General features: G+C 54.7%; 1 protein-coding gene across 1 annotated transcript; it reads left to right on the top strand.

Annotated features, from left to right (window-relative positions):
- Positions 1–939: 939 nt before the first annotated feature.
- On the top strand, positions 940–14,009 carry DRAXIN (dorsal inhibitory axon guidance protein). Its single transcript, XM_089901209.1, has 7 exons — positions 940–1,543; positions 3,938–4,128; positions 4,381–4,383; positions 5,443–5,554; positions 5,975–6,064; positions 7,823–7,912; positions 11,537–14,009. The coding sequence occupies exons 1-7, from the start codon at positions 1,087–1,089 to the stop codon at positions 11,647–11,649; spliced, it is 1,056 nt and encodes a 351-aa protein (XP_089757335.1). The 5' UTR covers positions 940–1,086; the 3' UTR covers positions 11,650–14,009.
- Positions 14,010–14,499: the final 490 nt, after the last annotated feature.

Raw genomic sequence — 14,499 nt, 5'->3', positions numbered from 1 at the left:
GGAATATGCAGGGGGCCCAGGGAGGCCATGAAAATTCCATCAGCCTGGCTAACCTGGTGCCCGGCTCAGCCGGATGCAGTGAGGTTGGTGTAGGGGGGAGGGGCCCCAGGGGGGTGGGACACTCCCATTGTCCCCCAGCCACGAGTCTCCTGAGCCTTAGCTCCAAGTGCTTCTGGAGCATCCGGGGGTTCCGACTCTTCCTCTGGCGCAGAGGGGGAAGCAGTGAGGTCCCCTGAGGAGACACCACTTCTGGTGCAGAAAGATGGGTTGTCCCCAGCGTAGGTCAGAGGCAGCTCACCCCACCCTGCAGGGTCAGAGTCCAGCCTCCAAAGCTCCCCAGCCCCAGCAGGGACAGTGCCTGCCATGTCAGAACCTGCCTGGAACTTGGAGGAAAAGAAAAGGCAAGGCACGTGGGAGCTCAGAGCACAGGCATAGCAGTTGCATAAATGCCACATACTCCGTGTGACAGCCTCTCTGAGCCTTTATTTCCACTTCAGAAAATAATAGGCATTACTTCAGAGACTCGGTGAAAGGACCAAGTGATAGAAATTCACACCAAGCGCTGAACACGATTCTTACTTACAGCACGTGCTCACATGCTATTATTCCAGCTGTTTGAATTTAGGCTTTGAGGCAAGGCTCTGGGACTGTCGGCCTGTTTCTGAGCTTGGAGGGACTCAGCTCGTTCCGGGGAACTTAGCCAAAGGTAGAGGTTTGTACAGAAAGAGGAATCTAATCTGGAACCTGGGCGCTTCTTAAACTATTGAAACCAGGGATTCTCAGCTTCAGCACTGGGGTCTTTCTGGGCCAGTGATTCCCTGTCATGGGGGAGTCCTGAGCATTGTAGGGTATTTAGCAGCATCCCTGGCCTCCACCAAGTAAAGTCAGTGGTGCTGCCTAGCTTTGACCACCAAAAATGTCTCCAGATGTTGCCAAATGTCACCTGGAGGGGTGAGGGGGCCAAGTCCCCCTCCATCCCTGTTGAGGAACACTAGGCTATAATAGTGGGGGTGAGGGGACTGGGGAGCCGGGCCGTGCAGGAGGAGGAGGGCTGCCCCCTTAGAGTCCTGCTTTTCTTGCAGGGAAATGCCCATGGCTGGGCCCGCCACCCACGTTGCCCCCATGCTGTTCCTCGCCCTCCTCCTGCTACTGGAGCTGAGCCTGGCAGTCTCCCTGGGACCCGGAAGCTCTGCTCGGAACCTCCCGGAGAATCACATCGACCTCCTGGGCCCAGAACTGTGGACGCCCCAGACCAGCCACCACCGCCGGCAGGGCCTGGGCAAGAAGGAGCGTGACCCAGGCACACCTGGCCGGGCCCAGGATGGGGCTGTGGTTGCCACCACCAGGCAGGCCTCCAGGCTGCCAGGGGCAGGGGGGCTGCTGCCTGGGCAGAGTCCTGCAGGCCTGCTGCAGGACAAGGATCTGCTCCTGGGGCTGACACTGCCCTACCCCGAGAAGCAGAGCCGGTCTCCAGGGTCAGAGAGGGTGAAGAAACGAGGCAGGGAGCACAAGAGACGTAAGGAGAGGTTGAAACTGCACAGAGGTAGCTGGAGGTCTTCGAGGGGGTGGGGCCCTGCAACGAAAGGGGGAGGGAGAGTGGGGGAGAGGGATCAGATCTAAATGGCCAAGGGGATTTCAGGGACAGGACAGGGAGGCGGGGGAGGGGGGGAAAGTGGGGGCCGGCGGTGTCAATGGTGTGAGGTCCCTGGGAGGACATCCAGAGGCCCCAAAGGGGGCAGGTAGTGGACCCCCAGAGGAAGGGAGGGGTCTCACTGAAGTCAGAGGGATCTGGTAAGAAGTGGACTCTGGGAAAGGCCTGGGCATGGAGCATGGGAGGAAGAGAAGGACATGTGGCCATAGGAGCTCAGTCCTATCAGTAGATTGTCCTCCTAAATCAGGAAGTTCTACCTCGTATCTGACCTAAATCCATCCTACTGTAAGTCCTGAATAGAGATGGGACAGTTTGGTACCCTCCAAGCACATCACTTAATCAAGTCCGAGGCACAGAGCAGAGGCTGAGAGCTTAGACTCTGAAGCCACATCTTCCCCAGGTCTGATTCTGGCTCCACTACTTACTGGCAAGTCATCTTTCTGTGCCTCAGTTTCTGCAAAGTGAGTGTCATGGCCCCTTCTGCCCTCAGGGTAGATTCAGAGCCGGCTTGCTATCTGAAGCACCCAGAATGGTGCCTGGCACGTGGCAGGGGCAATGGGCAGTGGTTGTTACTAGTTAATTCTCAGTTTTCTCTCAGTGTTGAGTCAAGTGTCCTCCGACCTGGACACGGCTGACCAAGGAGAGCGGTCACGTCCTTATTTCTCCTGCCTCTGCTCTGTTTGTTTGATGGGGTTTCTTCCTCGTCTTTCTGACCTTCCTTTAGTTCCCTCCACGTTCCCAAATCCCCTGTGAGCCGAACCACCCACTGGTCCCAGCCTCCCCAGAACAAACGTGTCCCAGCGGCCCCACCCAGCAGGCTCCTCCCCAGTCTCCCCTGGCCAGAGCGCAGGCAGGCAACCTCGGCTTCCAAGTCTCTACATGTGACATGACTGCCTCTAGGGGCAGACCGAGTGCCACAGGCATGGATGGGGGCGGGGGATCTGCAGGAGGTGGGTGATGGAGCCTCAGCCCCACCTTCTCCTGCAAACAGCTGGGGCTTGCTTCCCTTCCAGGCCCGCTGAGACCCCCCAGGTGGACAGAACACAGGGGCGTGGGCCCAGCTTAGACTCTCAGCCTCCCGCCCCTGGGGATCACGTGTCAGGTGGGGTGGGGGCAGTGGCAGCCTTGACAGCAAGCAAGCAGGCATACACGGGGCGTGGACTCAGCCCAGCCCAGCCCCAGCCCCAGCTCCTGTGGACCAGCGGGGCGCTCCCACGAGAGTGGGTGAGTGGAGGTCTGGAGTCCAGGCCCAGGCCTGCTGACCAGCTGTAAGGTCTCAGCCTGATGGGGCCTCAGTTTCCTTCTGTAAAATGAATAGAGCAGATTCAGTGGTCCCCGAGTCCCCTTCCTACTCTCTGGGGTTCATCTCTGGATGGTGGGGAGGCCCCAACTGACCCAACCAACCTTAAAGTCAGATCTTGCCTGAGAAAAAGAGGCAAGGATGAGCCTGGGGCCTCTAGCTTTTCTCGAAGCCCCCTGGTTCCCGACCACCCCCAACCCTGCACACTCTCCCCCCTCACAGTCATCCTACCCCATCCTGCCCACATATCTTGGAAGGCAGCATCAGTGGTTAAAAGTATTGGTTTTGCAACAGATGGACCTGGGTTCGAATTCAGACTTTGATACTCACTAGCTGTGTGCTCTCAGGCAAGTTGCCTAACTTCTCTGTGCTTCAGTTTCCTTCCCTGTAGATGAGGCTGAAAGAGTACCTCCCTGCCAGAGCTCCTGCAAAGGTTAGGTGAAATAGTGCTTGTAAAGCAGGACCCAGCGTACAACATGGTCCCAGCACACAGCATGTACTCAATGAACAGGGTCATTATCACCACGTAGGGAGCTCTCACCTCCCAGCCTTCTCAAAGGCCTCTGCCTCCCTGCAATGCCTCTCAGCCTCATCATGTTGCTCCCCTACTCAAACTCACTCTCCTCCAGGAAGCCTTCCATGGTTAATCCTACTAAGTTCCATTCATTGCACTTACACTGCTGGCTGCACCCAACCAACCCAGACTTGAACTTGCTGGACTATTGCTTTAGAGCAAGAATCCTGGGCCATCTCCCCAGCAACACTGCAAATTCATCCAAGACTTTCCCCCTCGTCCTGCCCCCAGACTCCTGCTTCCACCCCCGCAGGAGGGTGGGCAGCAGCGATGTCGGCTGAGCCAATAGCTTGTCATATGGTTCCTGCCGCCCCCCTGTTCGCAGCAGGAAATGTGGGTCCAGCTGTGGGCCGATACGGGGTGGTGGGTGGCAAGCAGATACAGTTGCTGTGCTTCCTGCTCCTTGTCTCAGGCCGAGCCTTGGTCAGAGGTCCCAGCTCCCTGATGAAGAAGGTGGAGCTGTCAGAAGACCAGGCCCCAGATGCCGCGATGGAGGAATCCTCCACCAGCCTGGCCCCCACCATACTCTACCTCACCACCTTTAAGGCAGCACCTGCCACAGAAGAGTCCCTGATCCTGCCCGTCACATCCCTGTGGCCCCAGGTAAGGGGCCCGGGGCGGCCTCGGAGATGGAAGGGTCCTTGAGATGATGTCATGCAAACCCTTCTTAGTACATTTAGGGAGACTGAGGCACAGTGGCAGGAAGGAGCTGGTCCAGGCCGGCGGGGCTGGATGGAAGCCAGGTCTCCTGATGCCCATCCAGCCCAGCTCAGGCCAGTGGGCCCACTGGCCAGGGAGGGCTGCCGCTGTCCAGGCAGTGGTCCTGGGGGCTCACTCTAGGGAATGCCAAGGAAGCAAGTGCTGGCTCAGCACACTGGTTTCTGCATCTAGAAGAGCAGGGCCTTTGGGGAAGAATTTTATACATGCCGAAAAGCACGGAGAATAATAATCTTTAAAACCATGTCCCCATGGTCCAGAATTAGCAAGCTTTAGTTAACACTTTGACCCATCTGCTTCAGACCTTTAAAAAGGATATATGGAAGGGACTTCCCTGGAGGTCCAGTGGTTGAGACTCCACGCTTCCACTGCAGGGGGCGTGGGTTCGATCCCTGGTCGGGGAACTAAGATCCCACATGCCGCGTGGCACAGACTAAAAAAACAAGAACAGAAACAAAAAGATATACAGAGAGGGAGCAGGCCAGCAAACGTGGCAAATACACCAACCATTGGTGAGTCTAGATGGAGGGTACTTATTGTTGCAATTAACGTGAGGTGCATCATTGCACCTCTTCTGGGGCTTTGAAATTTGTTTCAAAATAAAATCATTAAAAATGATCAAAAATAAATATATGTGTAGAAGAAATAAAACTTTTTTTAGCAGTAGATCTTTCTTATTCTCTTTTTGGGTCTTACACCCCCCCCTGAGATTCTGATAAGACTATGGGCCATTTCCGACGAATCCATGGTTACCCATGCTGTCTCAGGGCCCCTGAAGCCCATGTGTTGAGAACCCAGCCCTTGAAGGTGGGTTCACATCCTACTGTGGCCAGGGCTGTGAGTGGAACTGAGCCATGGCCGTGGCCTCAACAGTGCCACAGAGAGCTGATGACGTCTGCAGGGGAGAGAAGGGGCAGGGGAACAAGCAGCTGGGCTTCCTCCTGCCTCCCCGCGCCTCCCCCAGAGGGCCTGGTGGATCCCTTGCCCGACTACGTCAGCTGCCTGTAGGCGCCGTCCCACACTGGGGGTGGCTGCTCCGGGCGGCCCCTCGATGTCCCCGGGCTGGGATTGCAGGCTGTCCAGCACAGGATGAGCTGGCCTCTGAGGAGCCCCTCCTTTGCTCTCTGGTTCTGGGGCCCCACGTTTCTTCTTTCACCTGTTGGGATCTTCAAGCTCCCTCCGCTCCACCCCCTTCTGCAGGCTCATCCCAGGCCCGACGGGGAGGTGATGCCCACACTGGACATGGCCTTGTTTGACTGGACCGATTATGAAGACTTAAAGCCTGAGGTCTGGCCGTCTACGAAGAAGAAAGGTATGTCTACCCACCCCGCCACCCCCTTGCTGGGCTCCCTCCCCTCTCCCACCATCCATTGGGGTAGGGGGCCTCAGTGACCCCAGCCTGACCTACATATGTCCAAGGTGGGATAGGGAGCCTGGAGTCTATAATGGAACGGACAACTGAAATGGACTTGCTGCTCTCAAGTGCTCATCGCACGGCAAACGCCTTCCACGTAGCTACTCACTTAACCTTAAAAGAAAAAAGAAAAGTTAGGTCTGTTCTGCTGTTGATCCCACTTTAGAGAAGAGAAAACTGAGGCAGAGAGAGGTACTGTGTCTTCTCCCAGCCACACTGTGGGAGTGGTGGTGTGAGCGCTCTCACCCTGGTATTCTGTGCTTAATCTCTCTGCCCTGCTGAGCCTCAGCCTCTGACCACAGATCCTGTTTTCCCCAGAGAAACACCGGGGCAAACTCTCCAGTGATGGGAACGAAACATCACCGGCTGAAGGGGAGCCCTGCGACCATCACCAGGACTGCCTGCCAGGTACCGAACCAGCATCGTGTTCAAGGCACTAGGCCGGGCGCTGGGGAAACCTGCATGGGGATGGGGGCGGGTGTTCCCAGACACATGAGCAGGACCCTTTAGGGATGGTAAATAATAACAACCACGGCTACCACTTTACTGAGAGTTGCTGTCATACTTTGTTCTATTTAATCCTCACAGCAACCCAGAGAAGGGGACCCTGTCATTCCCCATTTTCAGGCAAGGAAATTGAGGCTCAGAGAGGCTAAGTGTTTCAGCCGAGGTCACACAGCTAGGAAGTGGCTCAAACCTGAGTCTGCCTGGTTCTGAACCGCTGCCCCACGCTGCCTTAAACCATGATGACCCTTCTCTCGACTTCTCTCTCCTAACGTCTTTTTGGGCTTAATTCTGTCCTTGTCCCATCATGACACTGCTGGGCTTCTTGGGATACTTTGATGACATCCTGACCTGTCCAGCAGCTGAGCCCATTAAGACAGTCTGAAAACAGAGGCCTGGGGTTTTGTTTGTTTGTTTGTTTGTTTTGTGGTACGCGGGCCTCTCACTGTTGTGGCCTCTCCCGTTGTGGAGCACAGGCTCCGGACTCACAGGCCCAGCGGCCATGGCTCACGGGCCCAGCCGTTCCGCGGCATGTGGGATCCTCCCAGACCGGGGCACGAACCCGTGTCCCCTGCATCGGCAGGCGGACTCTCAACTACTGCGCTACCAGGGAAGCCCTAAGGCCTGGGATTTTGATTGATGGTCTAAACTGCTGGCCCTTGATTGGGTCAGTCGGAACTTCTGAGAAGACGACAGGGAGGGGGAGTTAGAAGGGCAGGAGGTTTCTGGGGGTGGGGGGTAGGGTAAGGCCTGTGAACGATAAAAGTGGAACGAAGGAGGAATGGACAGGAGACTGTGATGCAGTCGCCCGCCAGCCCAGCGGGGAGCTCCAGAGCAAAGATTCCCTGTTAGAAGAGGCCCCTGCTGGGCAGGTAGCCGGGCCCCGGCACCCCCGCTGAGCCAGTGACTGCCTGGGCTGTTCTGCTCCAGAACAGTGTGACATTGGCTCAGGAGGCTCCTGCAGGTGTTAACAGCTGGAGGCTGGCAGCTAACTGCTCTCCTGGCCGATGGATGGCAAGTGCCTTCCGGAGGGACATCTGAGTTGCACACCTCCACGACGCTCGTTAATTCAGTGACCAGAATATTCTACAAAACAGCAACCCAACAAGCCATTTGGCATCGGATAAGCCAGACCGCCAGCTCCCTGAAAGGCTGTTTTCTTTCCAAACCATTGTTTTCACCCTGAGCAGAAAGAAAAGGCTCAAGTTTGGGCCAACTGAACAGTGGCTCTGAGAGTTGGCTCCGTGGTGGGCGAGGCCGTGCCTAGGGCCTGCCTCTCGGGGGCTTCTGTTTCCCCATCTGTCCAAAGAGGATGTTGGCTCCATGATCACTGAGGCCCCTCCCAGCTCCATGCTAACTTCACACCTGACAGCCCCCAGCCGTTCCACCCAGGGGGGGAATCCCACAGCGCCCTCGCTCCTCCCATGATCAATCAATTGCCCATCTGGGGCGTCTGGGGTCTCTGCCGCCCGCCCCCAGGGGCCTCGGCTGTGACATTCGTCAGTGGTTCCAGCTGGGAGCCTTGCGCACCAGATGGTCCATCCTGCCCGGGATGGCCCCACCATGGAGATGATGTATCTCCTGTCCAGTGGGAGCGTGTGCAGGGCACAGGGAGGGTCCGCTCGGCGTGGCTGACCGAGTGTACTTTTGCTTTGTGGGCAGGGACCTGCTGCGACCTCCGGGAGCATCTCTGCACGCCCCACAACCGAGGCCTGAACAACAAATGCTTTGACGACTGCATGTGTGTGGAAGGTGAGCCCGACATCGGGGGCTCCCTCGGTGCCGAGACCTCGCAACCTCCCTTTCTCCTCCAAGCTGGGGTGGGCAGAGGAGGGGGTGGGAGAATCCCTGGGGAGCTGAAGACACGAGCAGGAACAGCTTTGCTCGGTGCCTTCACAATCTGTGAACTCATTTAGTCTCGATTCCTGGCATCGTTGGTCAAATTTGCTTTTCTCACCTCTTGAAATACAAGCTGGCATGATCTCCCATGATCTGGAGGCGGGAGAGGGGAGGAGAGAGGAGCGTATCTTTTAAAATAATATCAAACCTGAGAAGCCTGGTGCTTTCATACCGGAATTCTATCCCAGGGGAGACATTCCAATTGTGATAACAAGGGGTGGGGGGTGGATTTCCCAGCACTGTCCCAGGGAAGGATGCACTTGCCTGGCTGGCTCCCTCTTTAACTCCTCGGAGCTCCCACGTGGAGCGGTATGTGCCCTCCTGCCCAGGTGGGCCCAGGTGTACCCGGCTCTGTGCTAAGCCCTTTACCCATTATCTCCTTAATCCTCCCAACGATCCCAGGAAGGGAGCTATTGTTCTCCCCATTTTACCCAAGAGCAAACTGAGGCACAGAAAGGTTAAGCCACTTGCCCAAACCTACATAGCTAGAAAAGTGGGAGAACATTTTAAATTTTGTATTCTGAAAAATTTCAAACACATATTAAAGTCGTCAGGATAGTATAATGAACCCCCATTTCCCGTCACCCAGCTTCAGTAATGCTCACACATGGCCAATCTGTGCTGTCTCCCCTCCCATCTGCTTCCCCCATTGCAATAGGATTTTTTTAATCTTTTTTTTTTTGGCCACGCCGCGCAGCATGTGGGATCTTACCCCGACCAGGGATCAAACCTGCGCCCCCTGCAGTGGGAGCGCAGAGTCTTAACCACTGGACCGCCAGGGAAGTCCCTGCAATAGGATTTTGAAGCCACTCCTGGAAGTGTAGCTATTGCATCTGTGAATATTTCAGTATACACACCTAAGAGATAAGTACTCTTTTAAAAACAAAATACCAAAAATGCACAATAATTACTGAGTGTCATCCCACATCCAGCGCTCACATTTCCTGAGTGAAGGGATTTGGTCTCAGTCCCTCTGTTGACCATTCTGAGATACATGCCCAATTTTTTCTCACATTAGCCTCAAAAATTATCTGCTGTGAGAGCAATAAAGCTGCTTAGGTCCAATTATTCATTCATCCAGTCTGTCAAGAGATATTTATTGAGTGCCTACTATGTGTTGGGTTCTGATAAGGACATTGGGGATTCAGCGGCAAAGAGAACCAGCAAGCTCTGCGCCCATGGATTGCATTCTAGTGAGATGAACAGTAAGCAAATAAGCAGACAAGATGTCTTTAGGAAGGAAGAGGGGCTGTCAAGAAAATAATCCAGACTGGCCTGATGAGCAGGCTGGGAGGTGTTTTAGAAAGGGTGGGCAGGAGCGGACTGCAGAACCAGCCGCCTGAAGATGAGGGGGTGGGGGGAGGGAGAGAGAGTCCCAGGCAAGCGGCAGAGCAAAGCCGAGGGCCTCGGGCAGGAATGAGGCTGGCATGTTTGAGGGCGCCTGGCACACAGTAGCCAACGGGGAAGGTGGCAGAAGGGGAAGTAGGAGAAGCTGGGGGGAGGATCATGCAGGACTTTGAGTTATAATGGGAAGGTGTCGGCAGGTTTTAAGCAGGGGAGTGACCTGGTCTGACTTACGAGTGTAACAGCTCACTCTGGCCGCAGTACTGTTGGGGGCGGGAGTGGAGACACAGAGGACCAGCTGGGAGGTGAGGGGATGGAGGCAGGCAGGGGTGGAGATGCCGGGGAGCTGCCTTCTGTTACCCCTGTGCAGGGCTGGTGGCCCATTTCGCAGAGGAGGAGACTGAGGTGCAGAATGGCCCGGAGGTCCAGGAAGCCCGGAATAGCGCCAGGGCCTCCAGATCCATCCTGCCCACGTGAGGGGGATGTGGCCCGACTGAGTTCACACACCCAGCTGGTGCCCAGCCCCTCTGCCCAGGAAGGCGTCCTTCCTTTCTCCCCAGGGCCTCAGGTAGGAGGGGGTAGCTTTTCAGGCATCCAAAAGATATGTGTGCAGCCAAAAGCCCATCTGCTCGTTTCCCGTGGTCTCTCCCACCCTGGTCGGTCCCACCAAAATTCTTGCTTCCTCCGTGGAGACTCAGGCTCCAGAAAAAAAAAATTGAGTAGAAATGACAGCTCATTAAAGATGGTCCAGGAAGAGGTTGTCAGGAACCCTCTGAGGACCAAGAGTCCTGACGACTTCTGAGAAATCCCAAAATGTTGAATTCAGGTTCCAGGGCTGAAGTCCAGCAGTCTAGGCCAGCCTGGATTCTGGAGGGTTCCAGAAGGGCTTCTGTGGCTACCAACCACTCCTGCTTATAATCCCCTGCCCCCCTCCTAAGTGTATTTTGTGTGGCCACAGGTCTGAAAGCTGCGATCCAGGTGTCAATTCTAGACCCCAAAGCACAAACTTCACAGCAATTCCTTTATTCTCTTGACAGTGATGTAAGCAGATCTTAAGCAGGTGATGGCCTCCTCTCTCCCCGTGGTCACTCCTAACCTGAAATGTAGGGATTGCTCAGGCCACACTGAGCAATCTCTTCCCCTAACCCTCCCACCCCCAATCAGGAGGATGTGGCCTTCTGTGGCCTTAAATGAAAAACATGTCTACCCATGTATGTCAGGGGATGCCTGACATATGGTTATGATAGAGCCACAGCCAGGAACCCCTGCCACTGGTGGGCCAGGAGGGCCACGACTACTTTAATTGGGGTGGTCAGGGAGGGTCCCTTTGAGACCTGAAGGCTGTGAAGGAGCCAGCTATGCCAACTTCAGGAAGGTATTTCTGGCTGTGAGAACAGCAAGTGCAAAGGCCCTGGAGCCAAAAATGAATGGGTGTACGAGGAAAAGCAAGAAAACTGGGTGTGGCTGGAGTTAGAGAGTGAGGAGGGGAGTGGGAGGTGAAGAGAGCAGACAGGAGGCAGGTCCAGGTCCCAGAGGGTCTTATAAGCCAGGGTAGGAAGTTTGGATCTCCTTTTGAGTACAATGGGGAGTCATGGGAGGTTTTATAGGGGAGGGCAGAATCTGCATCCCTTTAACAAAAGGTTTTTAATGGACTATTTTTTAAGAGCAGTTTTAGGTTTACAGAAAGACTGTGCAAAAAATGCAGAGTTCTCATATGCCCCCCCCAAACACACAGTTTCCCGTATTATCCTACTTTAGTGTGGTGCACTTTTTACAACTGATGAACCAATAGTGATACATTATTCACTAAAGTCCATAATTTACATTAGGGGTTCACTCTTTGTGTTGCACATTCTCTGGGTTTTGACAAATGTACAGACATGTACCCACCATTATAGTATCACACAGAATAGTTTCGTGGCCCTAAATATCCCCTGTGCTCCATCTGTTCACTCTTGCCTTCTCCATCTGTGATTCGCTTTTTTAAGCCCATTCAGGCTGCTCTGCGGGGGATGGGTTGGTTGTAGGACGGAAAGAAGAAGGGGGTGGTGGTGAGAGGATGCAGGGGGTTCCAGAGGGCGCGGAGGGGTCTGGCTGGTCACATCCCTGACCCCCTTGCCTCTCTTCACCCAGGGCTGCGCTGCTACGTCAAATTCCACCGGAACCGCAGGGTCACCCGGAGAAAGGGGCGCTGCGTGGAGCCCGAAACGGCCAACGGCGACCAGGGATCTTTCATCAACGTCTAGCGGGCCGCGTGAGGCGCCTCCCTACCGGCCAGGGGACTGAGCGCGGGAGGTTTGGAGAAGCCGGGCAGTTTGTTTATAACTCGCGGTGGCAGATCAAATGGGGAGGCAGATGACTGAGGCTGCAGGCTCAGACCCAGGACACTCAGCCCCAGGAGGGGAGCCCTGGGCGAACTGCCCCCGCCCAGGAGCCGAGCAGCAGCACACCTGCAGCCACCCCCTGGCCAATGGGAGACCCACACCGCCAGCGCATCCCGGTGTCCGCGTTCTCCGCGATGGCAATGTCGAGAGCACCCTCTAGCGTCCGGCCGCAGCACTGCAATTGTTTCAAGTTTAAAAAGGAAGAGGTTTTCGAGCTGGAAAAGAATGGAAACTCCCTGAGAGATAGGGGAACCCAAGGGCGGGAGACGAGTACGAAGCACCTCCTATGTACCAGGCACTGTGCTAAATGAAGGGCATACATTATCTCATTTGTCACATGGCCCTTTAAAGTAGGCATAATCACCATTTTACAGGGGAGGAAACTGAGGCAAGGTTTTATGACTTGTCCAGGGTCCCACATCAATTCTCCTCAAACCTTCACCTGTGTAAGAATCCCCAGGGATCTGGTTAAAATGCAGATTCCAATTCAGTCGATTCTGCATTTCTAACAAGCTTTAGGGCATGCCAATGCTGCTGGACCCAAGACCCCACTGAAAGCACCAGGTCCTGGAGACTCAGGGTGAAGCTGGCATCTGAACCTGGGTCCGACCAGCTCCAAGGCCCACGTCTTTGCTCCTCCACAACTAAGGACGCATTTCAGGTTCTCCACGGCTTTCGGTGAGAGAGACGTGTTCTCTAGTAGTTCCTTTCACTGTGGTGAAGGCTGGAATAACCGACTCTTCTCTTCTTTCCCTGGACAAAGGTATATAATTTAAAAAACAAGAGAAAATGTGCGTTAAGCACCTGCTTGCCTAGAAGGCATGATTTGGGCAGATTGACCCCTGCCCTCTGGGAGCTGGTATTCTGAGACATGAAGTGTTTGGGGTACACAGTAAAGCTGTTTCTTATTTCTATGGCCCCGCTCACCCCGTCCTGGGACATGCACTTTGGAGTTGCCTGAAAGCTGCCACCCCAGGGGGGTTCTTTGGCTTTGGTAGTTCATGTCCTTTGAGAATCTAATGCAAGCATGGACTCAAAAAGTACGCACGTTGCCCGTGTGCACCCACTTTGCATACGTCTTAGTGGTTCCCAGGCCCCCCAGAGACCATCCCAGGACCCCCAGCCTACACTTCGGCAGCAGAGCCTACTGAGGAGTTGGGGCACCTCTCCTAACAGCTCCCCACAGGCCAGACTCACGATGCCTACCCCAAACACCTCTCTGAGCAGATGTGACTCTAGCGGCCACCTCAGGAGAGCCACTTAAATCCCCCCCACCTGGCATCTCACTCCTGGCCAACCCTCAGGTCCAGGGCAAAGAAGGTTGCAAGCCTTCTCCATCCAGAGTCCTTGCTGGCCTGGACCCCAGCCGGGGGACCACGCCCACGAGATGCCAGGGCTGTTTACTCCACTGGGAAAATCAGTCGGGGGTCAAGGGTCCGGCACCAAGGAAAGCAGACAGATCTAGGAGAAACCAAATACACTGGCTCTTTTTGCCCTATTCAAGTTCGACGGGCATGGGAATCTTGGGGAGAAGGGGGACTGCAAGAGATCAAAGCCGGCTGTTTGTAAACTGAATCCACTGGCAGTTTTGTCTGTTCGAGACCAGACAAGGCCCACACTGTGGGCCTCACATGGAGTGGCAGATTCGAGATAGTGATAGAACCCTAGCAGGGGTGGCTGCAGGCGGGGAACCCAGAATTGCTTTTGTCTGGAGGGCAGCAGTTAGGCTAGCCCTGGGCCATCAACGATGGAAAACACCGATCAGGACAAAGCTGAAAGGCCCCACAGAACTACCAGGGGAGCTCCATAGCTAGAAAGTCAAGGCCTATCTCTTTGCCCTAGCTACTTGCATTTTGCATTTGCAAAGGCAGGGTGGGTGGAATCCTCATAACTCCAGAGTCAGGGATCCCAGAGCCCCCTGTGTGTTTAACAAACCTCTCTACCAGGAAGTTCTTCCTTGGTCTATCTTAAATTTCTTTTGCTGGGATGGACATAAGCCAATTTCCTCTAATCCAGGGTTCAACAAACTGTTACTGTAAAGGGCCAGATATATATTTTAGGCTGTGTTCCAGTGAAATGGTTTATGGACACAGAATTTCATGTAATTGTTACTTGTCACAGACCCATTATTCTTCTTTTGATTTTCTAAAATGCATTTTAAAATGTAAAAACCTCTCTTAACTTGCAGACTACACAAAAACAGGCCGTGGGTTGGATGCGGCCCCGGGCCACAGTTTGCAGGTCGCTGCTCCAATCTGCCGGCCTCAACCTTGGCTGCGCGTTGGAACAGCCTGGGCAGCTTGCAAAGGTACCGATGCCCGAGCCCACCTGCGAAGATGCTGGTTTAATTGGTCTGGGTTGTCTCTGGGCTTCGTGCGCTTGCAAAGCGTCCAGGTGACTCTGATGTACACCGGGCCCGAGACCCTTCCCTCGCCCTGCTGACTGCGCAGGTACAGCTGCCGACAAACGGCCTACCACACCGCTCACCACCTCGGTGACCTTAGGAAACTTAGTTAAGATCTCTGTGCCTTGATTTCTTTATCTGTAAAATAGGGATAATGAATCTTCCTTCATAGGGGTGCTGTGAGATGCAAACACAAAATCCTGGTAACATGCTTAGAGCAGTGCCCGGCACGTAAGAAGCCCTCAGTGTTAGCTAATTTATTTTTAGGATGATTTTAGTAGGTGTTCTGCTTTTTGAGATAACAATCC

This window comes from Delphinapterus leucas, chromosome 1 (genome assembly GCF_059928025.1).
Source record: "Delphinapterus leucas isolate spDelLeu-1000000601 "Yukka" chromosome 1, BTC_Dleu_Yukka2, whole genome shotgun sequence".
NCBI lineage: Eukaryota > Metazoa > Chordata > Mammalia > Artiodactyla > Monodontidae > Delphinapterus > Delphinapterus leucas.
This window is presented reverse-complemented; position numbering and strand designations above follow the sequence as displayed.